The sequence below is a fragment of the Nipponia nippon genome, unplaced genomic scaffold, assembly GCF_047370975.1.
Source record: "Nipponia nippon isolate SJK-2023a ecotype South Korea unplaced genomic scaffold, ASM4737097v1 scaffold_9, whole genome shotgun sequence".
Taxonomy (NCBI): domain Eukaryota; kingdom Metazoa; phylum Chordata; class Aves; order Pelecaniformes; family Threskiornithidae; genus Nipponia; species Nipponia nippon.
Window position 1 is genome coordinate 10,638,485 of NW_028262413.1, and position 27,622 is coordinate 10,666,106.

General features: G+C 42.0%; 1 protein-coding gene across 19 annotated transcripts in view; it reads right to left on the reverse strand.

The window, feature by feature from the left end:
- Nucleotides 1–5,677: 5,677 nt before the first annotated feature.
- FOXP1 (forkhead box P1) overlaps nt 5,678–27,622 on the reverse strand; it is a 392,835-nt gene continuing 370,890 nt past the window's right edge. For all 19 annotated transcript variants that reach the window (XM_087743167.1, XM_087743173.1, XM_087743168.1 and 16 more), the window contains 5 exons: nt 27,180–27,281; nt 22,409–22,530; nt 20,222–20,291; nt 16,379–16,545; nt 5,678–10,501 (listed from right to left, as the gene is read on the reverse strand). In XM_087743167.1, the coding sequence (XP_087599293.1) occupies nt 10,357–10,501; nt 16,379–16,545; nt 20,222–20,291; nt 22,409–22,530; nt 27,180–27,281 (606 nt within the window). In that variant the 3' untranslated portion in view covers nt 5,678–10,356. The remainder of the gene's footprint in view (nt 10,502–16,378; nt 16,546–20,221; nt 20,292–22,408; nt 22,531–27,179; nt 27,282–27,622) is intronic.

Below are 27,622 nucleotides of genomic sequence, written 5' to 3' on the forward strand. Positions count from 1 at the left end.
AGGCTCTTACTGTGCCCAGCACAAATGAACATTAACAAGCGGGTTGAACCAAAAAAAAAAAAAAAAAAGTACTTTCCAAAAACAATAAGCAAGGGCAAGGCCTGAAATATTTTGAGTACGCCCTTTCCTTTCTGGCAGGACTGGAGAGCGACTGCCCTGGATATCATGATTTGCCGGTGAAGGTGGAGGCGGGTGACGGCAGCCGGCGATGCCCGTGACGGGGCTCCCTTTGCTGGCAACGGCCTCCTCGGGCACTCTGGACCTACCGGTAGCATTTCAAATCAGGCATCTCGCATCCAAATACAGCGGAATCATTTCAAAATCCTTTTAATAGCAGTGGACACTCAATAATTACAAGAGTAACAGTTGTGAAAAGGGTGTATCCAAATATAAATGGACATTTTTTTAAATTTCATTGGCCAACTGCATAAATTAATGACAATGAGAAAGAACTGTAACTGCTTTTCTCTTATTAAATCCATACACTTTGGCTCTACTCATCATCGTTAACATACTGCTAAAAGAGCTGTTACTGTACCTTTCAACTCTCATGCCGCAATCAAGCCCTCGCTGCACTGTTGTGGATTTCAAATAGTCACTTGTTTAAAAATAGAATGTGGGTTTTTTTTAAAAAAAATCTGACTGCCAACTGAATGCAAACAGGTAAAAATTAACATATGCAATTGTCAAGTGTCAAATTCAGCTCCTCAGCCACCAAGACTTACATTGCCTGGCGAGCGGGGCTCACGAAACTGCGAGGCTGCATTGCCTACAGGCGGAAGTTGTGCAAATAAATGTACACGTTTAATTTTGTTTTAAGTTCCACTATGCGGTCTGGGTGTGTACGCGTGACTCATCCTTTGTAATCTGTGCGTTTATAAAAAAGATCGAGGAAGCCCGGAGCTAACAGCTCAGCCTCCACAGGGCAAATTCGGGGTGTACCACATGGTTACAAAGATGCTCTCCACGATATCCATTCCTGCCATTTGCATGAGTTCTCCACTCTTGCAAAAGAGGATATTGTTCCAATTTATTTTTTTTTAAGTCTAACAAGGGTAATTATAATAGGATTAACAGATTTTTTTCCCCCCGCAAAGTACAACTGCCTCCTATCAGAGAGAGTATTATACCAGGCTTATGATTAGACGTGTTTTTACTGTATATGGAAATGTATTAAAATGAATGTATAGCTCAAACACACTCATCATCCTTTGTATTGTTTTGTAGAAGCCCCTTCTCCCACGAAGGGCAACCACATGTGAAGGGAGAGAGTCCAAGTAAGTATTTGGTAAACATTCGAAAATGAGAGACAAATAGCGCTGTGCAATCGCACCATCTTACTTCAAATACCCACTCGAAAAAAAATAATAACTCCTTCTCTAACAAGCCAAGCCTGGCTCCCTAAACCGGGAGGAATCGCAATGCTGGTAAACTTGCAGAAATATTTTTACAATTTTATTAGAGGTTTTAATTCAGTGCTTTATCTACCTCTGTTAGTCTGCAAAATAGCTTTAAATATTCAAGTGGTAATTAATGAATCTTTTATGTTGCAAATCAAACATTTTCATCTGTGCTGTGGTACAGTGGCAGCGAGAAGGAGGGGTTTAAAGTGTAATTGTTTCTACTGTTCCCCTCGCAGCGCTGAATGCCTTTTTACCCTTTATTATATCATTGGCTTTTGCTTCAGTTCATCAGCGCTTCGCCACATCTTATCGTTCGATATTTGCTGTCTTTTTTTTTTTTTTTTCGGTTCAAGATTTCTTACTGTGCCTTTGCCAGAGACATTCCTAAGGAGATGGAAACTCTCTGAATGTGGAATTTTCGCATGAGTGCAAAATAATAAAAAGCATGTGTGTATTAAAAAGGGATCAACTTAATGGGAAATGAGCATTGGGTTACATTAATATTCTATTACAGTAAAAATCATATTTAATAAATTTTCTCCAGATTTTTCAGAATCTTACTGTATTTTTCTAAGTCGTATGCCAATCCAAAGAAACAGTGTATATGATACATTTGATTTATGTTAAGTAAATAACCTGCACAGCCCATTTTTTGGTTTTAAAAAAAAATATTAAGTGTAGAAACACACACCAGTCTGAAATGTGTGCTCAGTTTCCATCTGCTAGGAGGAATAGTGTTGGTCTTGTGCAGCAGAAAGCCTTTATAAACAGTATTCTATTTTATTGATGCTATATGTGGATTTTTATGTTATGTGGCAAGAGCAGGAGAATGAAAACATTGTAATTTATCCTAAACCGTAAAATTATACTAGTACTAAAGTAATTACTTCACATATTAAAATACGGTTTCCTTTACTTTCTTTTGTCATCACATAAAATTAGGCGTTGAGCGCTGCAGCGCAAAGGGGCCGGAGCTTTTCTTGCCTTCACAAAGGATTGACACATCCTTGATCGTACACTGTATCACCCGACCCTTGTTGTTCTGTGACCCTAATTAATATTATACTCAGTGACATTTATGTATCAGAGCAATAAGCTAAACAGGAAACAATTTATGTCACCTAAAGCTTTTTAACAAATCGATGCAACTATTTGTAATTGCTTGTTTCACAAGATTAAAAGTACTCAGCCTTGATCTTCGCCCACAGTTTTGTGGCCAACATGACCTGTGCTTCCGTTGTAAAATAGGAGTGTTGGTGATCAGCACCTATTTCCATCAAGTAATCCATATTGCTAATATTTCTGGAATTTTAATGTAGTTACAATTTATAGCCGATCAAATGTGGTTACCTAAATTGCTGTTGCTAGTAGACAGTTTAACTGTCTTTATTAATTACAGTATAATTTAATGTTTGAGTACAGGCACTTGTGTTGGTCATTTTTACAGCCAAAGCAGTTATGTGCCTTATGACGAACCATTTTAGCATTTTCAATGGAAATTTGCTAATATGATGAGTGATAAAAATGTCAAACTCTGGTAAATAATGGTTATTGCTTTGGCTGGAATTAATCCTTGAAAGGACGGTTACCTTCAAATTAACATTATAACTTGAAGAAAAAAAATGTTTTTCAGGCTTCCGAGATGCATTAAAAAATGGCCACTGAACTCCTCTAAATAAATACATACAAAACCCAACAAAGTGTTGGTTTTTTTTCTTTTCTTTTCTTTTCCTCCAGGTAGACAGAGAAATTTCCTGTGGAATAAAAAGGGACGAGGGGCTCTTTTTTGTTGAATAACCCACGGTGATGTTGTTTACCATTTCTAGCTCACATGTTTTGAAGATATCTAACAAAGCTAATAAAATGGGGCAAAAAGAAGGACTTTGCTATGTCTCGGCCCTGGAGGGTTTGGGGCAAAAACGGGTGCAGACAGCATGGAGGCTGCAAACACGCACGAGGGCTGCGTCCCACCACGTCGGTCGTCGCTGCTGGGGGAGACGGCCGTTTGTTGCCGCCAACGTGGCAATAGGAGGATGAAGAGCGCTTCGACGTGACGGAATTAACCACTGCTGCAACAAAGATGAAAGACAGCCTTGATTAACACACCATTAAACAAACGTTTAACATCATCATTGAAGATGGAGCCTGATTAATAGGTCAAGAAGGGCTAATTACACTTTGTTGTGAGGAAGGGTGTGTATGTGTGTCTGCGTGTGAGCGAGAGGCACCAAGAATTGCTGGTCCCTTAAATTAGTCCAATAATGTGAAATTTGTCATACTCTGTGATCATGGCCCAAGTTAAATGTCACCGCTCAGATCATCTGCAGAGAGCAGCTGGGTGTGCACGGAGCATGGAGCTGCCATGTCCTCCTGGGCTTCCAGCTCCTGTGCTGGGACCCCCTTATCTTCTGCTGCTTATCCCTCCAATACAGGAGAAACCCAGAAAAACTGTGCACTGGCTCCAGTTTTCTTTGGAAACTATTCAGAGATGCATTGCCTCACCACTGACCATGAAAGTGCCTTTCAGCTGTGGTGGAAAACAGTGTTTCTGACTGGAAAAGGTATTTCCCAGCTGGCTGTTGCTGGTGGCAGCACTGTGAAGTAGGAAGGCATTTTCTGATGTTCCACGGTACGGCTGCCAGGGAGGAGAAATGGGATTATTGATGCAAAGATGACACAAAACGTTGTGTTCGACATCCAGCAAAGAGCCAGGCTCTCATCCACTGCGAGAGCAGCATTAACTCGGCAGGAGGGGAAGGGCCTGGTCCCGCTCCTCAGCTTGGTGCCAGCTCCTCAGCACAAGCTGCGTTTGGCACCTACCCCAGCAGCTCTCCTTGAATGGGTGGCCACAGAACGTCAGCAGATGACGAGCAGGTTGGGTCTCTCCCGCCTCATGCATGCGACGGGCACGCCAGCGCTGAGATGCCTGGGAAGGTGAAATACCCAGGTCATCGCTGATAGTGTCATCGCTCATGACCTGCCTGGCTCCCCTCCTGGTGCCCTGTAGGGTGACACATCACCCTCAGACGGACGAGCCGAGAGCCCTGCTGGGATTCATTCGGGGACGTATTCCCCTGCCTCGCGCTGACTCTCCCGCCCACGCGTTAGAGATGCAGAGCGCTCCTGACAAAACATAGATCGAGTTCTGGCTTCACACCCTCTGCCTGTGGCTTAGGAACATTTTAATCCCAAAAGTGGGACCTCTCCAGTTGACTAAAATCTCACTAGAGATAAAAGTGCAATACATGACCAAAACCAAATTTTATTCTCTATATTTTGATTATTAAAATCTACCAGTCAATACCATTTTGAGACACATTATAATGAGTGTGCAAAGATCCCCCCCCCCCCAAAAAAAAAAAGTAGTTATCTGGTATAATTTTATGATAGAATATTTTTATAAAATCATTTGTACTAATTTAAGCATTTATCATTATATGCAAAAAGATTTCTTGATGAGAATATTATAGACGGTGCATGTTTTTGACATTAGCATTTTATTTGGATGACTAATCTTGCAGATGTGAAATTTTAATGAATTATTCATGAAAAATCTCTCCTCTGAAATTTCAGTTTGCTGCTAATGCTAGTTATTAAACATTTTATTTTTCTTTATAAAACTTGATGAAGAAAATAAATGTGTGCTTACTCGAAAGAAAAGAAGGTGGGTTTTTCCTTTAAAGTTTGTCTCAGGTGACAGTGCGACTTGGGACTTTGTGCCTCACGGTTTTGTGGACCAAGAGGCTGATCCTGCAAACCCCCTCTTGCCTACGCACAATATGCCTTTAACCCTTCCCACCGCAGCCAGCAGCACCACTCCCATTAGGGCACCGCGCTTGGCAGGATTTGCACGACGAGGCCCCAAACCCCTTCTTTCACGCCTTCCCCTTTGAAGTGGAATCCAACGAGAAAGCAAATACCCTCAACTCCCCGTGACCCTGACCCTAATGGTCAAACGCCGATGGACTTTCTTGGAAAAGTGGATGAATTCTTCGAATGACAGCATCTTCCTCGCTTCCAGTGCTCAAGCAACAAACGACCGCCCTTGTCCAGACCGACCGTGAAACCATCGCTAAAATATCTTGCGATTTGATGTGGTTGGGGGAGACCCAAGGAGAGCGATGAGGCTGTCCACGAACGTGCTGGGACATGGGTGAGATGCAACCAGCTGCTCCATGGATCAGCGCTGGGGCCCGGGGCCTCAGGGGACGTGACACGGGAGTCATTGGAGGGGGGGTGGAACAAAACAAAAACTTAGGACATGGCAACTTGCATTACCAGTGTGAACAACCAGCATTTTTATTGCATTTGAGAATGCTATAATGTCAGTAATTAGTACTGACTACACAACATTTTTTATTGTCTGTATCAACAGACATGGAATGATGGAATTACAGTTGATGTAAGGAATGAGTTTCTTTTATGCCTTATCAAAAAAAAAAAAAAAATCTTGTTACTGGCAGCACATACACACGAAGCACCATGCTAACAGTCTGGACTGTACCATTTTCATCAAGGCTTATGGGTAGAAGATACTTTGTTACCTGTTCTGGGCCCATTAAAATGCAGTCGTTAACTGCAAATTCACCTCGCAAGACTAGAATACTAAATGACTTCTGAAACATCTAAAAACCCACTCTGAGTTCATTAACCAAAGGTACCAAAGGATTTCAAAAGAGTTTAAACACTTCTTTTTTTTCCATGCTATAATGAACATGAGATTATTGGCAATCTGAAAACTACAATAGTTCAAAATTATTTTTTAAAACTTTATATATATATATTTATGTATGTATATATATAAAATATCTAATGATCTTCAATATTTGTAGAACCGGAATCCCTGCCCCGGTCCCTTCCCGAAGCGGGAGCTCCAGGAGAGGGGAGGTGCAGGACCTGCGGCGGGACGCTTGCGAGTGAGAATCAAAAAAGGTAGTATTTTTTGTGGTCACTTATTACTACATAAGCCTTGATTTTTCATTTCACTTCTAGTTGAATGCAGAAACCTAACAGGTTTTACATTTACAAACTTTTTGTTTTGTGGACAAGGAAGGCTTTGACTCTCATTCCTGACAGCGATTTACCTGATACATGGTACTACTTTCATAATGTACGCTTTTCTTTGAGAAAAAAAACATGTAACAAATTGTCTTTACATCTTGGCACCTTGTAAAGTTTTTTTTTTTTTTTTTATACAAAAGTTCAATAGTTTGACACTCCCCATTATTAATCACTACTTCACTGATAAACTTTGAAAGTGTGACCCTGGAATTCATCATGCAAAATATTTACTGCAGCAGGAGAAAAACATTTTTTTTTTTAAATGAATTTTTTTTTTTTTTCCTTTCAAATATATGAACTTTTTTTTAAGACAGCCAGAAAAGGCAGTGGTAAGATAACAGAAGGGGTGGGAAAGTATCAAAAAAAACAGCTTAAACACAAAAACTGTACAAAAATGCTTCGATCAATGATAACAGGAGAAAAAAAAAAATCTGTCAACTATGTTACAATTTAAAAGCTGAAAAAAAGAGTCAGGGATTTTCTCCCACATGTCAGCAAATGTCATCCAATATTCTTAAAGCAAGGATAACTAAATAAAATACATGTGCAGCGTATTCTGCAATTCCATTACATACAGTAGTTTTTTTTTTTTCAAAGCTATTTTTTAGTATAGTTAATATAAAGCAGTTGCACAAAAAGCAAAAGGTGTTTTGACAAACAGGTCTGCATTTATTCCTTTTGAGGAATGATATCTAAAAAAAGGACCTTTCCACCTTTTCCTCCCTCCCCACCCTCCCCCCAAAAGACAAAGGCTCACACAGACACAGTGGGATATATATGTACAACATAATAAACCCCTCCCTAAAGAAGCAACTGTATATCCAAAGGGATACAGAATCAGAATTGTAAAAATCATAGTGAAGTTTGCTTGATGTAAAGCCTGAGATTTTCAGTTGGTTCTTCTGCAAGGCTGCGACACCTGCCAGATATGTTAAAATCTAATTTTTTATTTCTTTTTCTCTTTTTTTATTTTTTTTATTTTTGCTACAGTCTTTAGACTAAGCATGCAAGACATACAACTAAGTGCAACTGAGTGAAATGTATTTTTTATTTACTCATTCCCTAACAGTTTGGACTGAGGTATGCGTACTAACAGTTTCTCATGCTGTTATCTTTACTCATGTCTAGCTACACATGCTGAGAATGAACTAATCTACCAGATTTTTATCCCCTTCTGAATACCAAACTAACCAGCAAACCACTCAGTTCAGAAGCACAGGGCTCAATTCTCATGATCCCCATCTGGCTACCGCCGGCACGTCACGAAGCTGCCTGGATATAATTTAAACGAAAAAAAAATGTTTCAAATGACCACAGACTGCCCTTTTTTTCTTTTCTTTTTTTTTTTTTCGTCCTTTGAAACAGAAAGCAGAGTTGAGTTTTATAAAAGTAACTGCCAATAAAATTTCTTGTACCAAAGCTTATGAGTGGACAGGAGTGTTATTTCCTTATGAAAAATGCTGACCAAAAACTAAACAAAACTGAGCAAATGTGCCAAGATCAACCAAAATTAAAGCAGTCATCCTAGCACGGTCCCGAAACAGAAGTGGCACACGATCTGTAGAACCAAAGACCAAAAAAATTTTTTTTCATTTAATTCTAGAAATACTATTATGTGGTCCAGTTAAATTGTGGGAGCTTTTCTGTTCTCTTCTGTATTTTATTAACTGTCTCCTTTATCTGATACTCTAATTTTCCGCGAAACAACTGTGTCTTTGCTTTCTCCAGCTCCCTTTTCATAGCTCCACCAGTAACACTGATTTCTAGTTTTAGCCTCAAAAGCTCTCCTCGATTCCTCTTTACAGACTTTCCTTTTGGTCACTGTAAAGAATTGCAAATAAAAAGTAACAACTTTGGTTCAGACATCTACTTGGCCTTCTAAATTTTCTAGAATAAAGGAGCAGTTTCCCTCTCAGGTTAGCAATAGCCCACACCTTGTCATTTCCCTCTAAATTCTTCAACCTCCTTTGATCAACAATAAGAGGATATTTGGCTTCATAAGATAAAGCATATAACAGAGAACATAATTTACCTTTGTGTAATATCTTTGGTAATTTTAGGAAAAAAAAAAAAGGTACAAAGAAGAATATAAATTAAGCTCTGAAAGGCTTTCTGAAATAATAAAAAAGCTACAGTCCTACATAAATAAATGAGTGACGGGAAAGTGGTTGCAGAATGAAAATGTTTAGGTGTTTGGTGACCGAGGTTTACTGACCTATCGCAACAAATTTTGTATGTCATGTTTGCTTTAAGAGCCTTGCCAGTTTTGCCTAACAAGCCCCAGCACAGATTCTCTCCCAGATCTCCTGTCTCCTACGGCGAGGTTTCCATACTGGCTGGTGTAATATTGCATAACAATCTTAACTGCAGTACTGGATTTGCACAGCTGAAAATTAACACTTTAGCATTAGTGGGGCTCCATCCTTATTAACTCCCGTAACAAGTTCAATCTGAAATCTAATTTGTATTCAAACAGATTAATGCCACCAAGCAATCCTGAACTGATGTTTAACTGTGAAACATCACCACGTACAATAACAATTTAATGAAGTCATCTTTCCAACCACTATTTGCAAATGCAAAAAGAAAAAAAATTGTAATAATAAATGTACAGGTGCCCATCTCAGAAATCTTAGATATTCCAGAAAGATTTGTTGACCCATTAGAACTCGAGTTAAACAACTGAGAACTTGCCACTGTACTATGCATCCTCTAATAAAAGTGAACTCTGTTGGTGCTGCATATGTTTCTTTGTGCTGTTCAATTTTGTGGCATTTACTAATATTCACCGTTGCTGCCAAAAAAAAAAAAAAACAAAAAAACCCAAACCAGGAAAAAAAATAGCAAAAATACTGCTTTGTGGAATGAATCTGTGTTGCTTCCTACAGTGTTTCTATGTTCATCTGTCATTCATTCTCATTCTTGCAGTACTTCGTTCCTCTCTCTCCGTTGGACAACCCATCCACATGTATAGTGCAGCATTTGGGACCTTTTCAAAAAACAACAACAAAAAAAAGGAGACACCGAAATGGAATGTTTTCCATAGCTAAAGAAAACATGGTGGCATCTGAAGGAAACTGGAATGAATGACAGAAAAAACTACAAACAATTCAATGACATTCAGCTTCGTATAATAAAAACACCTATTAACATTCATCACAAAGTACAGAAAACGTTGAAGCCTCTGAGAGGCCCTGGGCCCAGATGAGGCCTGAGGTCAGAACTTAAAATGGTATAGGAGAAGTGGGGCGGGGGAATAAAAGCAATACATTAAAAAGTTTGGGATAATTTTTTCTTTTAACCCCTCCCCGATATACACGCTCACACGCACACACACATATCCACACACGTGCACACACAGGCCTTCCCCATCCCAAATGGAAGCAAAAAAAAAAAAAAAAGAAACCAACCAAAAAACAAAAAAATGGAGTAAAGGCAGTGATAATCAACATGCAGTACTGTGCAAATATGTTGTCCATTGGAATCCTTAAAATCTGGGCAAAGACTTGATCTGCAGTTCAGGTGTACATGCTCAGTTTGATGTCCTCAAGTGTCCAAAATTGGCAGGACCTGCAGTCCACAGCTGGCTGCTAAATGCAAGTGAATCAGTTTAGCAAATTTACAACACTGATGTTGACTGTAAGAGAGGAAAATCCCAAGTACCAAACAAGTCCATCCAATGCACAGAGTACAAATTCCTTTTTTCAACAAAAAGTAGAAAAATCAAAAATACTCCCAAATGGGATACTTGATGGCACTAAGAGTTAACATATTTCATAGTTGTCAAAGTGGACTGAGAATCCTCCAGACTGTACAATAATGGAGAGATTTCACAGCTAAGTTTGACGTGTTCTTCCAATCTTCATTCTCAGGATAACGATGTCAGACATACTCATTCTATGTCCTCATTTACAGGTTCATCTTCATAATCTCTGTCGTGATCGAAATCTGGACTGTGGTTGGCTGTTGTCACTAAGGATAGCGGGCCTTCATTTTCATCTGGATCTAATGGTTCTTCTTTGACATGCACGGGGTGCCTGGAAAAACAAGAATACGGTCAATCAGCAAGGTGCTTGTTAAAGAACAGTTTTGACAGCTCGGGTGGTTTGGGGAGAAAGGTGAGGTGGTTTGGGTGTTCAGACCCGGTGTGCCAAGCCTAGGAGCTCCAGGTCACCAAGGAGAAGACCCTCAACTTCTGCACCGGTCCCCGGAGCCAAGCGAAGGCTACGCCAGGCAGGCAGCGCTCAATTTCCCCGGGAAAACACTCTGGGAGGAGCACCTCGATAGGGTTTCCGTCTCGGGATCGAGAGAAAATGCTCTCAGCTGACATATTAAGTTGATTAATACAATCTTTGGACAAATAAGCGGAATAAGCATCCAAAAGGCAAAGCAGCAGTTTGTCAGCCCGCCGAGCCGGCGGAGGCAGGGCTAATCATCGCTAGCTGTGTGTGCGGCGTCTCTCGTTAACATGCAGAACCTGTGAGACAACTCTCCAGAGGACGACCCCAAGTGAGGTTCTATCATTAATCAACTTCAAGCAAACACAGCAAAGAGACACCATGATACATGCTTTAAACTCCAAATTAATGCATATTTTTACAAACTGTCAATAAGGGAAGAAAAGCCCTGCCAGGAAACACAAACAGAGAGGAAAAGGCTCGCTCAACACAACAATATGATAAGAAAGCACAGTCCTAACGAGAATAATAACACTGTCAGCTGTAAACAAGGCAGAACATGATCCCCAGCTCATGGTGGGCACAAGGATGTACTAAAGAGATGAGATCTGCCAAATTTCTCATTATGGCATAGCACATGAATAACCCACAGGGGAATGGGGCTTGGTCATTCAAAACGGGTATGATAACAATTGAAAAATGTTGTTCGTAAATCATATTTACAACAAATCCTATACAAATACAAATTACCTTTTTTTTTTTTTTTGTTCGGCAGCTTTTGAAATGTAAAATAGCCTTGTGAGTCAATAGTGTCTTGTTGGTGGGACTTTATAGGAAAGTAGGATTTTATTGACATTACCAAGTATTAATAATGCGACACAGCAATGGAGACCCTGTTTGCTTCCTAAATAATTGATGTTGTAGGCAATCCCTTAAAATAAAGTGTTAATGAGTTCAAGTCCCACTCTGTCTTTCATTGAGTTGATACCCACCTCCTAGAGTCTTGTTTTTTCTCCATGCGGGCTGATTTAACCCTTTCACGTAGGCTACATGAAAACATAACCTGAAGCACAAATCTTCATTTGTAAGAACTTTTTCTCTCCTTGCACAGCTTTGCTTTAAAATGAATAATTTAAAATAGCTGCATTTTATTTTATGTTTTGTGTGGACAGGAACGACAATACTGTTTGTACTCCACTGCACTGACAGACAGCAAGAATAAATCACCAAACAGGGAAAACGTACTCGGTATCCACGTACAAGCCAAAGGTAACCCTGCCTATTTCAAGTGACCAGGGTGAACCAGCTGTACGCTTGTATAGTGTGCAAAGCTGTATTGCACCCTATTTATTTATTTCAACTTGAGCCTGGATCAGTTTAGGAAGCATCTAACTTGCTGACTACACACATTTTTAATGTGAGCTGTGAATGCCTTTCAAGTCCCTGCATATTTCAACTTCTTGAGTTGTAAAGTGCTAGATCAATACTTAAGTATTAACTGCACCTTCCAGCCCATCCAACAAAGGAATGGTGGGGAGAAGTGATGCAGTACCCACGTACCCACACCTTTTCCCTTCAAATTCACAAACACACGTCCTATCAACACATCCCTGGGAGCAAAGAGGTTCCTCTGCATGTTGTGTAATTTTTGCAAAAAATATAAGGAGAGAGACAATATTGATACATTTTTGACCTAATTATTGAAAAAGGAGGTGGGGGGAAGACTGGGAGGAGACAATTCAAATATCAGTGGTTAAGAATTAGCTTAAGCATATAAAAAGTCTCATGAGTGGACTGTCATCTCAGAGGTGCGCATATGCTAACCGTCCTGGCAGTTTGTGGCCCTAGCGAACATGAAACCATGCTGATCATTTGCAAGGAGAAAAACTTACATTATGAATAGGCTGTGGGGCCCCTCACTTGGGAGAAAACATGAAATGAAAAACAGAAGAAAAAGGGGAAAGAGCGGCTACACACAGAGACCGATAAAAGTGTGTGCTACTCGGCCTTCATGGCAGTGATCTTTTTTACTGCTGTTTTAATTTAAAAGTCTTGCTTGTTGGCTTTCTGGTTTTGATGCTGCTGCTAGGCTTATTTTTATTTTTTTTTAAAGTATTATTTTTGAAAACGCAGATGGGAAGCTTTCAAAGGAGAGAGGAGAACGCATGTCGCGTGCAGCAAAGGCGGCCTCGGCCCACGGCCAGGAGTTTCTCTGAAGGCTGCTCAGGGGCCACGTCTCAGCGTCCCACCGCATCCCCACACCACCTCGTGCTCGGCCACAGGACAAAAATGAATGGGTGCCAGCAAATAAGATAGGTACCTGCTGTGCTTGCAACCACCCGAAATGCTGTGAAAGCTCCTTCAAAGGTCCCCAAACCTTTCCAAAGCAAACTCTGCCCCCCTTCTGGTTTTGTTATGAAAGCAGGTGAAACCAGGTGGTTTCAACTGAGTTTCTCTTTGAGGTTTGGTGTGATTCCCAGAAGTCAAAAAAACCCCAAAACTTCAGGAGCAAAAAGCAAAGCAAGCACCAAGTTATGAACAGGGCTGCTCGACCTCGAGCGAGACAAAGCCGGAGAGGGCCACAGAGCCACGGGGAGGCACAGCCACGCCAGCCTCCTCCAGCAGCTCACGTGTTGGACAAACATCAGACAGCGAGCTTGGCAAAAACTCCATCCCCCAAATTAGGAGGGTTATCTGGGTAATACAAGCCCCTGGGGAGAGATCTGCATGGAAAACAACAAAAAAACCTTCAACTTCTTGTGTACTCTGTCGGTTTTAACCACAAAGTGGCGTGTGAGGAAGAAACCTTACTGAATCCATCATTTTGCTCGAACATTTCAGAGCAACTGAAATAAACACGCTTAAATAAGCTCAAAGGCAAAGGGAGACCTTCACGTCTCAAGTAAGTCTGAATCTCTATTTACCACCTCACCAAAACCCCAAACTGGGGAAGGAAAACTTCCTTTAGAGACTAAAGAATTCAGTCTCTTGAATTACAGAAAAGGTAAATGCTGGGCTAGGCAAAAAGAAAAGGGGGGAGGGCAGGGAGGAAGAAAGGGTTTCCCATTTCTTCTTTATAGCAGCAGAATTTCAGCACATTCCTTTTAAGTAGATGCCTAAGACTCCAGAAGGGGTTAACAATAAATAACCTTGCTGAACACAGATTCCCCTTCTTTTCACATCTGAGTAATTCTTTTGTTTGTCCACTCTGGGAACAGAGGAGTTTTTAATAAAGCTGACTGTTGTTTAAAGCCACCGAGTTCTGGTGGTGCACACAGCATGGAGTAGTTTGCTTTGTGGCTACCTTTGGAGCATATCAGGATGAAAGTGTTATGTCCCCAAGCTGTAATTATGCGACTACTTTCTAGTGTTTCAAAAGGAGGGAGAGAGAAGGGGAAAAAAAAAAAAAAACCTAGCTGTGGTTCAATGTGTCATAAAAAGGAAACGAATGAGCGGTAATAAGACTTCAACTAAAGTGTTAGACTTCTTAGCTGTCATGTTAACAAGGTCCTTTAAACCTTACAATAAAGTTTAAAGCTTGATTTATTCTAATATACTAAAATTGTTTAAAAAATAATTTGCATTATGACAAGGAAATCTGTTCTGAGAAAAAAACTGCAAATGTCACTAACGAAGCAGGCTTATGGAAAATAAGAGGTTGCACAGCGTCTGGACATCTCCTGTTGACTCATGATTTTATTTAGTAAACAGGGTAAACCCTGCGACGCGTGAACGGTGTTCTGGCTTTAGATCCCTTCAAACTACTTAGAAACACCATTTCAATGGGGAAGCTCAGAGGCTGGTATTGGAACATCACCCGGCCACGTTTTACTTAAGCAAAAAGAAATGTTCAGCAGAGAACACATATATTATCAATTCTGAGAAAATGAAAACACTCAGGAAACAATCATTTCCATATTACAACAGAAAATTGGATTTTCTGGTGAATAATGAAAATGAGGCATCCCTCCCCCCGCCCTCCTCTCTCTCCAGTATTTGTTCTGTGCCCCTCACCTTGGCATCAATGTGCTAAGAGATGATTATTAAGTGCAACAAAGGCCACGGCTATGCACAGTTCTGGAAGATGTCCTAGCCTGTTTTAACTTGGTTATTTTTCCTTCCTCACAGGCTCTTCAAAGAAAACGAAACCTTAGGTGAAATGAGAAGTGCATGAACTACACTAGCCTTGAACTTGCAAAAAAATAATTACTTGGATTAACGCAACATCATAAACGTTCATCCCTGTCTGCTAGGCCAGGAGAAACCCTTGGGAGAAGTCTTGTTTCTGGAGAAAAGCCACGTCCCTCCGCTCTTCCTTCACGCCAGCCCTACGTGGTCACGGGCAGAGGATAACAAATTGTGACTAAAACTGCCTCAAGATGAATCCGTTTGTGAGAGATGGAAAGTGTGTCATGCAACGCTACTTTGGGAGAGATAATTAATACTGCACAAACAATCACTGGAAAAGCTAAACACCTTATTTGAATGTTTTGAAGTAAATGGTAGAAGACAATGTTTAAATTAATTATTAATTAAAAATGAATGTTGCCATCTTTAAAGATTTTTTTTCAAAGCATTTTGTGCACTGATTCAAAATGCTGCAATATCAAAGTATCCAGAGCCTCAGATTCCTTCGTGCCCCCTCCCCTCTGACAACACATTATGCAGGTGGGAAACTTTTTTGCCATTAGATGCTAATTAGTTTCACAACTAATTACTATCATGGTATTAGGTTAATGTTTTTCTACTTTTTGATTTAGACTTACTTTTGTAAATCCCTTATTCAAATTACTTTGAAGTAAAAGACTACAAATTAGTTCTCTTTTTAATGCGTAACGTGAGCCGTGGCAAGTCAGCCAGTAATTTTACAGCCCATTTTAAGGAACAGGCAGAAGAAAGGCAGCGCGGCTCTCCCACACGGTCACTCGCACAGGTAGCCAACCGCTCCGTAGAGTTTTTAGAGGACTACAAGACTTATAAACTCCAGCTTCCTCGCCAGCCGCCAATTACCCGGTATGTAATTTGAGGGGAGGGGGAAATTTACAGCTTTGCAAACTCACTGTCACCCCATAAATACCGAACACACCCATCGGGGCATCGCACCCTTCCTGCCTTACCCTTTCCTGCGCCAGCTCGCTGCCCAGGTGCCATTCACATTGAGCAGGGACGGTGATCCCCCGTTACTTCATGCGGTTATATATGCACTCATTATACTGCCGTCTGTTGCTATAATGCTCCTATTAATTTTCCTTTTGATATTTTAAGAGCAATCTATAAATCACCCAGACCTTCACGTGTGCCATCGTTAATGCTTAGCAAGACTGTTGTGCATCGAGTGGTTTTTTTTAGACCCACCAAACAAGCCCATTTCCCAGCTCTGCCCCACTGGCACACTTGTTGCATGGACTGGAGGTGAGAGAAATCAGATTTTTTTTCTCCAAGAAAGCAGTTGCCTATGAGGTTTTGCAAGGTTTAAAGAAGAGAACTGCAAACAAGTTAACAATTCTACAGCTCTGTGTGCTTGTCAGACTGGACCGAGCTGATCGGTTTTATGTGGAAGTTGGTAAACAGCCCTTTTATGTTCTAATCAACCTAAGCATGTCCCCAAACGGAGATGTCTGCTCTTGCTGCTCCACCCATGAACCTCAGGAACAAACCGCAAAGGCCTCCAGAGCCACGCTTCAGCAGACGGTAAGACAATGCCTAGAGCCACGCACGTGCCTCTGCCGTACTTACATTGCTTGCATAGGGGAACGTCCAGGACTACTGTCACTCCCGTTACTGTTCGTATGCTCCATTGCACCATTAAGCTCTTCCCTCATCGCGTTGGCTAAATTGCCCAGAGTGGGATTTCCCATGGAAGCAGTAGTGTATAGAGGTATACTGTTCTCAGCCATTGAAGCCTGCCAAGGACACAAACAAATATATGAAGAGCCATGACTAACGTTTTTATATGTTGCACAACACTCTCATTTATTCCAAAACATTCTCCACATTTACATTATTTGCAACTACCGTTTTTTAAAATATTGTACTTTCTGACAGGTATTACCCTGATTCCACCAAGGGAAATTCAACATCATTTACATCTGGGTTTAAGTATTCATAGCTGTATTGGCTTCTGAGAGGAAGGAGCTTTCCATTCCCTATTTGGAATTACACCCCTTGGAAAAAATAGAACGTCCTTTTCCTATTTTCATTTTGTAAAATTATGTTTGGGGCTTTGGGTTTTTTTGTGGCTTAGGTCTGGGTTTGCGTTTTGTTTTTAATGAAATGGGGAAAAAAAATTAGGAGTCGCTCAGCTGGTAACTCCTTCCTCCCAGAGCAAACAGGCACCAAGCGGGAGGGCAGCATTACCGAGTTTGTTTTTTCTCATGACACAAGTGTGAAGCTGCGGTTAGCACTAACCGGATCAGTCCGAGTTGCATTGATCCACCTGAGAGCTGGACCAGTCCGCGTGAAATTTTTTAAGCCTCAGCAACTCAGCTCTTACCTTAGCTATTAGAGATCTCACCATTTTATTTCAATTTTTCCTTGTTCTAAAGAAATACCATGCAGAGGCACATTGGAGTTAACTTTCTAAATGGAAATCTTTGTAGAAAGAGAATGAACTGTTAAATATTTTCCTTCTGATTCCCACCGTTCTGCCTGCTAATATTTACTGTGTGTCAGCATTAGCTCATGTTGACAGCACAGTCCTGTGCCTGGCACAGCAGCGGTGGGAGCGCAGAAGCCCCGAGCCCCAAAGGAGCCCAGCGTTTGGTGGGGATGGGACGCACAGCTTTCCAAGGCCGTAGCGCCCAGGGACTCGAAGGACGTTTAACCATTTCACCCATCCCAGCCGGATCTGGCTGACATCATCCACAGCTCTCCGAGCCGTTCAGCGCCGGAGAGCCACAGACGCCGGCTTGGCAGCGCTTGACCTGCGCCAGGGGGAGGTCAGCCGGCTGCGGCGGCGGAGCCAAAAAATCCATCAGACTCCAGATCTGCATGAGGCAAACCCTGCCCGTGGGAGGGGAATTCATGCAAATGTACTCCCCACCGAACGCTCTCGCCTGCTCCTAATTCGTGGGACAAAACTCCCTGCTTGTTGCCATCCGAGCCAGCAGAGTTGTTCCCAGGCAAGCACAGCCAGAGACCGGGCGGGGGGAGATGGGATGGGAAGGGGGAGCATGACCAGCCCTGACTGCAGCATCTTCAGGAGCACGGCCCCTTTTATTCTTTCTTACGCTGACCTCTCCATGTGCAGCCCTATGTGTCACACGTGATTACAAAAGCTATTCTAACGGGGAGGATTATTTTTATCTTCTTGATTCAACAACCGGCAAACTCATTGTGATTAGGGGATGCAAAGAATGGTTCACATTTCCTGCACTTGGCAAAATAATGACTCAAGTTCTTCACCCATAGTGATAACTTGTAATTGCAGTAAAGCAATTTACTGGGGGAGAGGTGGGACACGAGGAGTATCTGTTATAAAGATAACAACAGGGGAGGGGGGTGTTTTGGGAGCCTCTGGCGACCCGCTGGGAAAAAGAGAGCGCTGGTGAGAGCCGGAGTCCCCGTACCTTCCACACACAGAGCGGGGAGAGAGCTGCTGCTTCTCCCTGGCCGTGAGGGAAAACAGATGGAGGAGACGTCAGAGGGGTCTGGGTGAAGGCGAGGGGTGGCTCTGCCACCCCACAGGAGAAGAAAAACACAGCCTGGCATCCCGGCGGCATGCAGCACACCACGCCAAACCCTGCCTTGCAGAGAGGTGGCCGCTGCGTGCACAGGGATGCGCAAAGGGCCGCTCTTTGCAGATGCCCACAAAAGCCAGGGGAACGTTGCTCATTAATTATTAATTAGACTGAACGAAGGCACTGGCAGGTAAAGTGGCCTTGTGGCCTAGGAGGAAGGTTATTGCCCAAGCGAGGTCCGAACTGCCCACGCAGCACTGGGCACCCGCAGGGCTTTGCCCAAACCCCCGTACAGCACCCGAGCACCCGCCAGGATTCTGCCTCCAAAATCCAACAGGGGGGAGAGGAACGAGGAACCTGCCGGTGTATTTTCAACCTAAACGAGGACCTGTCTTAGTGCAATGAATGTTGCTCATCCCCATTTATCACAGGGAACACACGAGCAGTATCAAATCTGGCCCAGGCTCTTCTCTCCATCAACAAAGTTCACATGGTGCTACGGGGGAGCACGAGTACGTGCCACTTCCAGGAAAAGTGGGAAATGGAAACAGTTTGGAGGTTATCACAAAAGACAAGAATGGATGGAGATGACGACAACGACACGTGTTTCAGAAATAAAACACGAACAGTTCCGTATGATAAGCATATTAATTGAAATTAGTCACATAGTTAACAATGTGAAGAAATGCAGGATCATTTCGTTTCTGCCTTTCAGCCTCATGAATGTAAAATGTGCTTGTAATCTTAATACTATTCAAGAGACAAAGCAGTCTTTAAAAATCACACTTCACAAGACTCAAGGGAAAATAAGTTACTAATGAATGGTATTTACAGTTGCTTCATTTAAACATGCTTTCATTTTCTTTTCAGAAGTTACTGCATAAACTCAAATCATTAGATGAAATGCAGAACATCGCTTTTCCCCTAATAATCTGTTTCTTGGTTCTGAAAAGAGAAGTCTGCTAAACCCTCCACAAAACACGGTTGCCCAAGCAAATATCCATGGCCATCAGTGAACTTCTCAAGAAGCGACTCTCAACAAACAACCGGGGTGCAACCACACGCAATGTTGCCTCCCGGATTAATTCACGCTATTTGGAACAGGCTTGAACCCCCCCACAAACACACACATCCCCTGCAAATTCAGGGCACGGTAATGCCTTTCGATCTTTGGTTCATATAGCAAATACCGACTTTACCCGGGGTTTTTGAGATAGACTCAGGAATCTGTAGAGAGGGGAAAAAAATGGCAACCTGATATACCGTACATGAAGAAGGGCTGGAGACGCGCACACTTTTAGGCTGCGAGTTATTAATTGTGTACTGACACTTTGTGTATTTCTACATTGTGAAAAAACAGAATTTTTGTCTTACAATTACAGTACAGTTTAAACCAATAAAAATAATCTTTTTTTTTTCTATAGGAATTGCGACGTTTATTTTTTACCAACAATAGGAAGATATGCAAAAATAGCCCTTAAAAGAAAAGGGGGAAAAATGATCTGCTTTCTCTTTAAACCCGTGAACAATAGAAGGTCACGTGCTGCAGTATCCTATCATTCAGCACATTAATAGCTGTGCTAGAGTAATTACACTTGTGGTATTTTTGCCTCAAGTGAAATTCTGAAATAAGAGGATGGAAATTATGATACTGCTGATAAATATTAATAAGTGAACTTTTAATTTTTTTGCCACAATATTCAAAATGCTAAGCATCTAGCTAATGCTGAAGCAGCCTGATATGTGTTTGCCTCCAGGGACTATGATGCTTTATGCACTTAAGAAAAAAGTTTAACGGAATTAAAATTTAATATCTAATTAGAGCAAGGCTAATATATTTTGAAATGAGTGGGGAAGACACACGCCTCTGTTGCATATTTGCTACAGTCATTAATCTTACCTGTAAAGCAGCATTGAGAGGTGTGCAGTAGGTGTGGCTGGTCTGTATGTTTTTAATAAGAGAAGGGTTACTGCATAAGAAAAACATAAAAAGGAGAGTTAAATGCAACCAACTTCTGCACGAGCGTTTCAAGCATGTAATGCTTCCTCCCACACCAGAAAACTAGAGCTGAGACTGTTTTTCCACACAAGTTCTCTTTCGTTTCTCTTTTTTTTTTTTTTTTTTTTTATTTAAAGAAAATATCTGAGTTTCAGGCTACGGTTATCATATTTGCCTTTACTAAATAAGGCACATCATTATCTCTCGACGTTACCTCGCCATGTGTTCTACTACCCTGCGTTAGTAGCACATCTTGGCATCTCTGCTCATTTTAGCTGCGTTCAGGAGAAATTCTCCAATATTCGTTGTGTCTGGGAGCCAGTTACCATGTAAAGGTCCATCATGAGGAGGCTATGACCAAAAGCATCACAGGACATTTTAAATACTAATCCATGCAAATTATTGTCCAAGTCGCTGGCAGCACAGTCCTTCGCAAGGGAGCAGAGGGACTGTGATGAGAGGGGATTTGAGCCACGTTATTTCCTGCCAGGCAAACGGTGAGGGGTCCTGGTGAGGGACTGCCTACGCCACCGCCCCAAACAGTCTGGGGCTGTGGGCACGGGGGCACGATGGAAGGTACTGCTGCACCGCAGCGCAACGGTATGGGTCATGCAAAAAACCACGCTGCCCTAAAGGCTGTTTTAATAAAAAATATTCTGGCGTGCTATTTGGACCCTTACTTTAGTCATCTTAAGTTTACATAAGGGGCTGGATTTGAGGAAAATTAATGCCAAGCATAGCTGCTTTCTCTTTAGCGGGCATCTAAATATCACTGGTTCCACCAGAGGGGAAAAAAGAATAAAAAATCGTTGAACACAAACTAGATAAAAAGTGCCAATGCAAAAAATCTCAAAAAAGTTTTATTGCTCACTGGGCATTTTTATTTTGTTTTTTTCATGTGGGAGTAAATCATGGTGAGAAGAGTCTTAACTGAGCCCCTCCCACAGGGACCAGCAAGGATCAGTCGTCCTGGAGAGATGGCCTTCGAGTAAAGGTCAAACAAAATTGCTTTGGGAACCCCAGGAATATTTGTGCATGGTTGTTGTAGACACAGGATGGCCTGTTGATTATAATCTTCACAGCTGGTCTCACCGCACTTTCAAACTTTATAAAGTTAATTCAGCATTTCTGTCTTATAAGCACCTTACACTATTTCTGATTGAGAGTTGCAAAACAAGGCATACAACCGAAAGCAAAGGAAAATATCAGAATTAAAACTTATCTGAAGCCTTTCCTGGCATATATCTGTCTTCCTGACAGGCCTGCAGCAGCATATCTACACTAGCGTGGATAATTATTTTAGTCTACATTGCACTATAAACAAATGCTGTAACAAACATGTCAAAGTAGAGTTATTACTCCAGGCATTTGGATTATCAGAGTAGGACACACAAAATACACATAACAACCAAAAATTTAGTTTCTTTAGCAGCAAAGGTGATGTCACTATTTTGTGAAATGCAAGTCTACATGAGATGGGTAAATCATGCAAAGCAAAGCAACAGCAGAAAAAAAAATTAAAGCAAGTAAAAGCTCTTACTGTGCAACAAGCTCGCCAAAGTTTTCATCAGGGCAGTATTTTCGAGGACGGCCTCGTTGAATATGACGGCCACGTTTAAACTCTTCATCATCAACAGTCCAAAAGGACCCAAACTCATCCTCTACTCTGATAAAGCACTTATGCAGTGAGAGGTTGGTGCGAATGGCACCCTGGGACAAGAGCAGCAGCAAAGGAGATGAAGTGGAAACAAAGGGACACGGGATCGGGGACAGAACAGACATCAAATACAGGGAAAAGGAAAAAGAAAATAAAATGCAATAAGCATAAGCAAATGGTTTGTGAGGGTTAATATGCATTGCCACCTAAAAGCTACTAGCATGTGATGCAACAAACACCAAGCAAGCAGGGTCAGGGTACTGGTGGGCATACAAACAGTAGTGATGAGATGTTTGTCTTGGTTTCCCTTAACTGAAACAATGCGAAACCACCTGTGGTTGGTCTAACACCAGCTAGCAGCCAAAAGCCTCTACGTTAAACTGTAAGCATGATCCAAGCTAGGCTAAGAAGTTCAAACATGGTGGACATACCCACTGATCTTTTGTGGCCTTCGTTTTTGGAACTCTAGTTCATCCACTGTCCATACTGCCCCTTTAACGTTTTCTACTCGCACAAAACACTTGTGAAGACTAAGATTATGACGCACTGCATTCTGCAGCAAGTATAAAAGAGAAAACATTCAAAAACTTTCTATGAGAAAATGCTCATCATTGTCCAAGAACAGCAGCACAGTCAGCTTGACAGTCCTCATTTTGCAATGTTAAGCCCCTTCCCCTCCCCGCACCCGCTTGCTTTCCCCAGCTCTTTACATCTTATTTTTGCAAAGACAAAATAAATACAAAAGCTTAAACCCAAGATTAGAAATTCAAGTTGTTATTATCAATTAGCCCCAGCGCGAATGAGAACAGCCATCATTTTAAGCATGCATGTTGTATAATACAGCACATTTCATACAGAACACAAGAGGAACATTGCTTAAACATTTTCAAAACAAATATATACACTCTGCAAAGAGAAACTTGTCCTCTCCTGGAAAAGAAAGCAGTTAGAAAGAACAGAAAGGATTTCACGTAAGTACAGACGGCTCAGTTTAGCAGAGAGGCACCGGAGCTGGTGTTGCTGCCATTTCCCACAGCTGGGCTAATGCGAATCAGGTGCTCGATCTCCTTCCACACCCACAGCATGGACCAGGGGCTCAGGGGCTCAGCAGCACCCCACCGGCCGGCATGGCACTGACTCCTGCCTCCACGGCTTGCTCTTATATGGAAGTTGGCTCCTATTTCTGGCAGACTACTGTACTGACTGATCTGAGCCTCTGCCAAGTGAAAACATGAGGAGGGCTCTCTGAAACAAAGTGATAATATCCCCACAGCTCATCACCCAGAGGGACCCGCGCTCACGGCATCCGATGCTCAGATGTCCTCTCTGCGGCTCGGCGCTGGGAAAGGATGAGCCCAGCCAACCCCTCCGACGTGCTCGGACCTTTGCTGAAGCCGGACATAATGAGACACCTCACTTTGTCACAGCAAGCTGTTGGCTTTTCTCTCCCTGCTCCCTCTGAAATGGTGCCGAGAGCCTTCTCATTCCTTGAATGGAGTGCCATGTTCCTTCCCTGTTTTATGAGTTTTCTGAGCAAATACCCTACTACAAAGCCACTTGGATTTGTACATGGACCTTGTCCCCAGTGCCGCGGAAAGGGGCTTGGTAAACAGGGAAAACAGAAGAAGCCATTTGCTGAAAATATGCAGGCGAACAAACTCCATCCATCATCACTGGCACCATTGATTTAGTCAATCTGGTTGACTCGTTAGCAGGCGCAATGCCAGCCAAACACATGGCCTGGGTCTAGGCAACCAAGAGACTACAATTTTTTTTCCTTCCGTTGTCATCTTTTTTTTTTTTTTTTTTTTTTTTTAATGAACATCAGGTCTGGATGGTGAAAGGGAGCTCTAATCATGAATGTCTAAATCACTGTGCAAACAAAGGGTACGCACAGTGCATTTGTCATGTAAATTAAGAGGCAGCGGTGTGTGTGCCTGGGAGGGGAAGGCTAGGAGTCTTTTGCTACTTTTCCATTTCTCTGCAATCCCTACGCAGTCCCCACACTCCCATCCCCGGTACAGGGAAGAGTCAGGGCTCAGCATGCCTTTCCTCAGCAGATGCTTGAGTGCAAAGGCGTTTCCTCTGGCTGTAGGTGCCCAGTCCCGGCTCTGTGGCAGGGTCCGGGCGCTTTGGCTTTTCCACACTGATCTGCTTGTGAACTGGTGGAAAAATAAACCTTGAATATGCTTTTCTTCTCAGCAAGGCAGAAATCTAGCAGAAAGTCAACCTGTCCATCAGGGCTCCTTCTTTCTGCCCTTGCTTTCTTCTGTTCTTATTTTTTAACGATTTTTTTTGTTCTCTCCCACCTCTCCCAGATTTCACTGGTTTTGAAATTTTTGGCAAAATCCCTGATTTTGAGGTGGAGGAAAAACACACCCCACACCTTACGGGCTAAAATCAGCCAGCTCAGCAACTGCTGGTGGGTGCCACACTAGTGCAACCCGACACAGGGCTGCCGGCCCCCATCTGGGTAACTCAGGCAGTTTCCTGTGAAAATGGGAACACTGTCAAGTCTGGAGTAAAATGTAAGAATAATAACGCTATTTCCCCCAGTGAAAGCTGATCTTGTAGTTCATACAGCAGTTGATCAAATGCACACAGCGAAGTTCAGCAAAGTGAGTCCTCGGAGTTTGTAAACAGTCTCTAAATACATGGTTGAGCAGAAATATTTGTGTTCTTTAAATAAATTTAATGCCGGAGAAATACTTTACAGTCTGTTCTTGCTCTCTTGAAGTCAATGTGCAATTGATGGTTAAGGCTGCTGGATTGCGCTCTTGCTGAATACGCTGAGACAGACAAGTTGAATATTTGCAAGACGTCCATGAAGTGTTGCCCTCGCTTTCTATTTTCCATGTGATCACTTATTTAAGGAATTCATGGCAGAAAAAAATTGTTTTGTTTCCCCTCCCTCTGGATACTTGCTATCTAACAGTTTTATTTGAACAATACCCCAACGTTTCGGAGCCACACCTGCAGCCTGTGCCTCATGGCTGCGACTCAGTGCCAGCAAATTACTCCAAAAAATAAAAGCAAACAGACATTGCCTCTGACCTGTCAGAACCAGTTCACAGTGCTCCCCCAGCAATCAGCTTAACAGAAAAATTAGGAGCTATTATTGTAAGATTATATATTTACCTTGTTAAAAATATTTGTATGCAAGCCACTTTTGCAGAAAAATTACCCTGAACATGCTTGAATGTAGTAAATGAAAGGGTTTGTTATTTTAATAACTGCTGAGGCTCTGCTGTACTGCATTTTGGGAGACGTTCATTTTTTTAAAGGTCTTTATTCCTGCACTCTTCTATGGTTTTGAAAGAGGGCTCAGGGAAGCTTTCCCACACCAAATCCTGACCCTAAACTTGGGGAACACTGACCCAAACGCCCTCTAAGCTTTAGCTGAAGGTGAGCGCAAATCCGCACATATATATTCAAATTATTCTGATTCTGCAATTAGCCCCTTGTGCTTGTTCTGCGCCCCGTGGGCTTCCCGTCATGCCAATCCAGAGCTGCATTTTCATCCCTGCTGTTCCTGAAGGCTGGCATAAATCTGAGCAGTCTTCAGCAGGAAAACCTCCATTACTTCAAGCGGTTGCCAATTTTGCTAGCGCTGGAGGAACTTGGGGTGAAGCTTCTCTTCCTGGGTAGGTGAAGCAGGACCTGGACACCTGTACAAGGTCAAGGTATCCCGGAGGGGTCTCTAAATGGTACCTGCCTCCCCAGGACACACCTTGCCCTTCTGCAAGCCCAAGGGTCTGCAGCTCAGCCTCTCTCCTCCTCCTCTGCAGAAGCACACTGTAAGTGCACGTGGCTTCTGGGACTGGATTTTATGTGATGCACAAAGCTAATTCCTAAAACTAGCCTTGCAGGAGATACAGCCAGGGCTGCCTGCTGCCTTCTTCTACTCCCCCCTCCACCTCCCTTCCCTTTGCTGCTGGAATTAAATAGGATTTTTACTTTAGCACCCACACCTGCAGCTGCTGAAAAGTCCTACTGGAACCACTCCAGCAGCAAAAGACAGGCAGGTCTAAAAGGATCTTAAATCAGGGAAAGTTAATTTCCTTTCTGGATAGTAAGGAAGCTGCAAAGTGAAACACTGCTCATGTTTTCCAACTGCAGCGAAGAATCAAAGCAGCAATCACAAGATTTTTCCTGAACCTAAGAGCTTCTAGACCAAGGTTGAAAATGTACAAAATTGCACTGGGATCTGAATTAAAAGCAAAACATGCTACTAAAAACCAAGCTAACTTCCAAGGACCATTTTTAGCTTCATCCTCTGAAGGAATTAATCCTAAATGCAGGTTGAGACAGGAAAAACAGAAAGAGCTGATGAAACAGCATGTATGGGACCTATTCATCCTACCTGGTCATTTAAAGCTGTTTGAGAGCAAGACAGTTGTCTAGATGAAGAGACGCTCAAAGTACCGGGGGGACAATTTTTTACAGCGATACAAGATCCTATTATTTGATTCATTCATTTGTAATTGCACTAGCTTCAGAAGCCAGTGTGGCTATTATAATGGTATATATAAGGGAAGGAGTGTCCCCCAAAATATAAAATAAACTCCCCAGACCTCTTATCTAACAATATCTGAGATGGTTATGGTAGGAAATTAAAGTGCCAAATATCAAGTCTATTTTTCTTAAACACATTTCTTATTGTGGGGCTTGCTTCTTGCATATTATGCTCAATAAGCTTCTGCTGTGTGATTTAAAAAAAAAGGAAGTTTATAACCGATCTGTATATGTAGTTGACAGTCAATTGATTGAGGAAAGAAATCCACTTATCTATAGATCCTAGGAAAAAAAACGGTGGTTGTGATTACAGTCTGCATAACTAAAAAGACAAACAGTATATCTTCTCCTGACACAATAACTTTACTTCTTTCTTTTTTTTTCCTAATACGTTCCAGCTGAAGGGCTTGAGTTTCACTGCTAGCAGCAACCACACAGAGGAACTCGTGGCATAAACACAGAACATAAAAGCCAATAATGGGGATTCAATTAGTGGTTTCCAAAGGCAGAAGAATTTTTCTGCCAAATATCGAATTGTTCCTGTAGATAAGGCACCCAGTGTGTGTCAAAACTGCCGATCTAAATTTTCATGTCCACATGTCGTTACAATTTGTTATGTCATCAGCAATGTCTATTCTGTACATGTCAGATATCAAAGGCAAGAAGCACAGGCGGGCTAAGGCTTACCTTCCACGTCGCCGCGTTGCGTCTGAAGTAAGCAAACATTCGCGTGAACCAGTTGTAGATTTCATTTAGTGTTAGCTGTTTTTCTGGAGATTCAAGGATGGCCTTGTGAAGCAAAGCGATTGCAAGATCAGTTATGAGCACACCAGTACAAAATACACTCACAGTTTTACTTTACCAAATACAAAAAGGAAAGAAAGGAAGAAAGAAAGAAAGAAAGGAAGAAAGAAAGAAAGAAAGAAAGAAAGAGAGAAAGAAATAAAGAAAGAGAGAAAGAAAGAAGAGATTTGGAGCGAAAAATCCAAAGGAGGGTTTTCACAATATGAACTAAGATTAATGGCTGTATTTAACAGTTCAATGGCAAAATTCAAAATGGAATTATCTAATTGTTTTGAGTTTTTATTTCTGTTTCCTTACAGAAATATTAATTTATTAGTCATTCATAA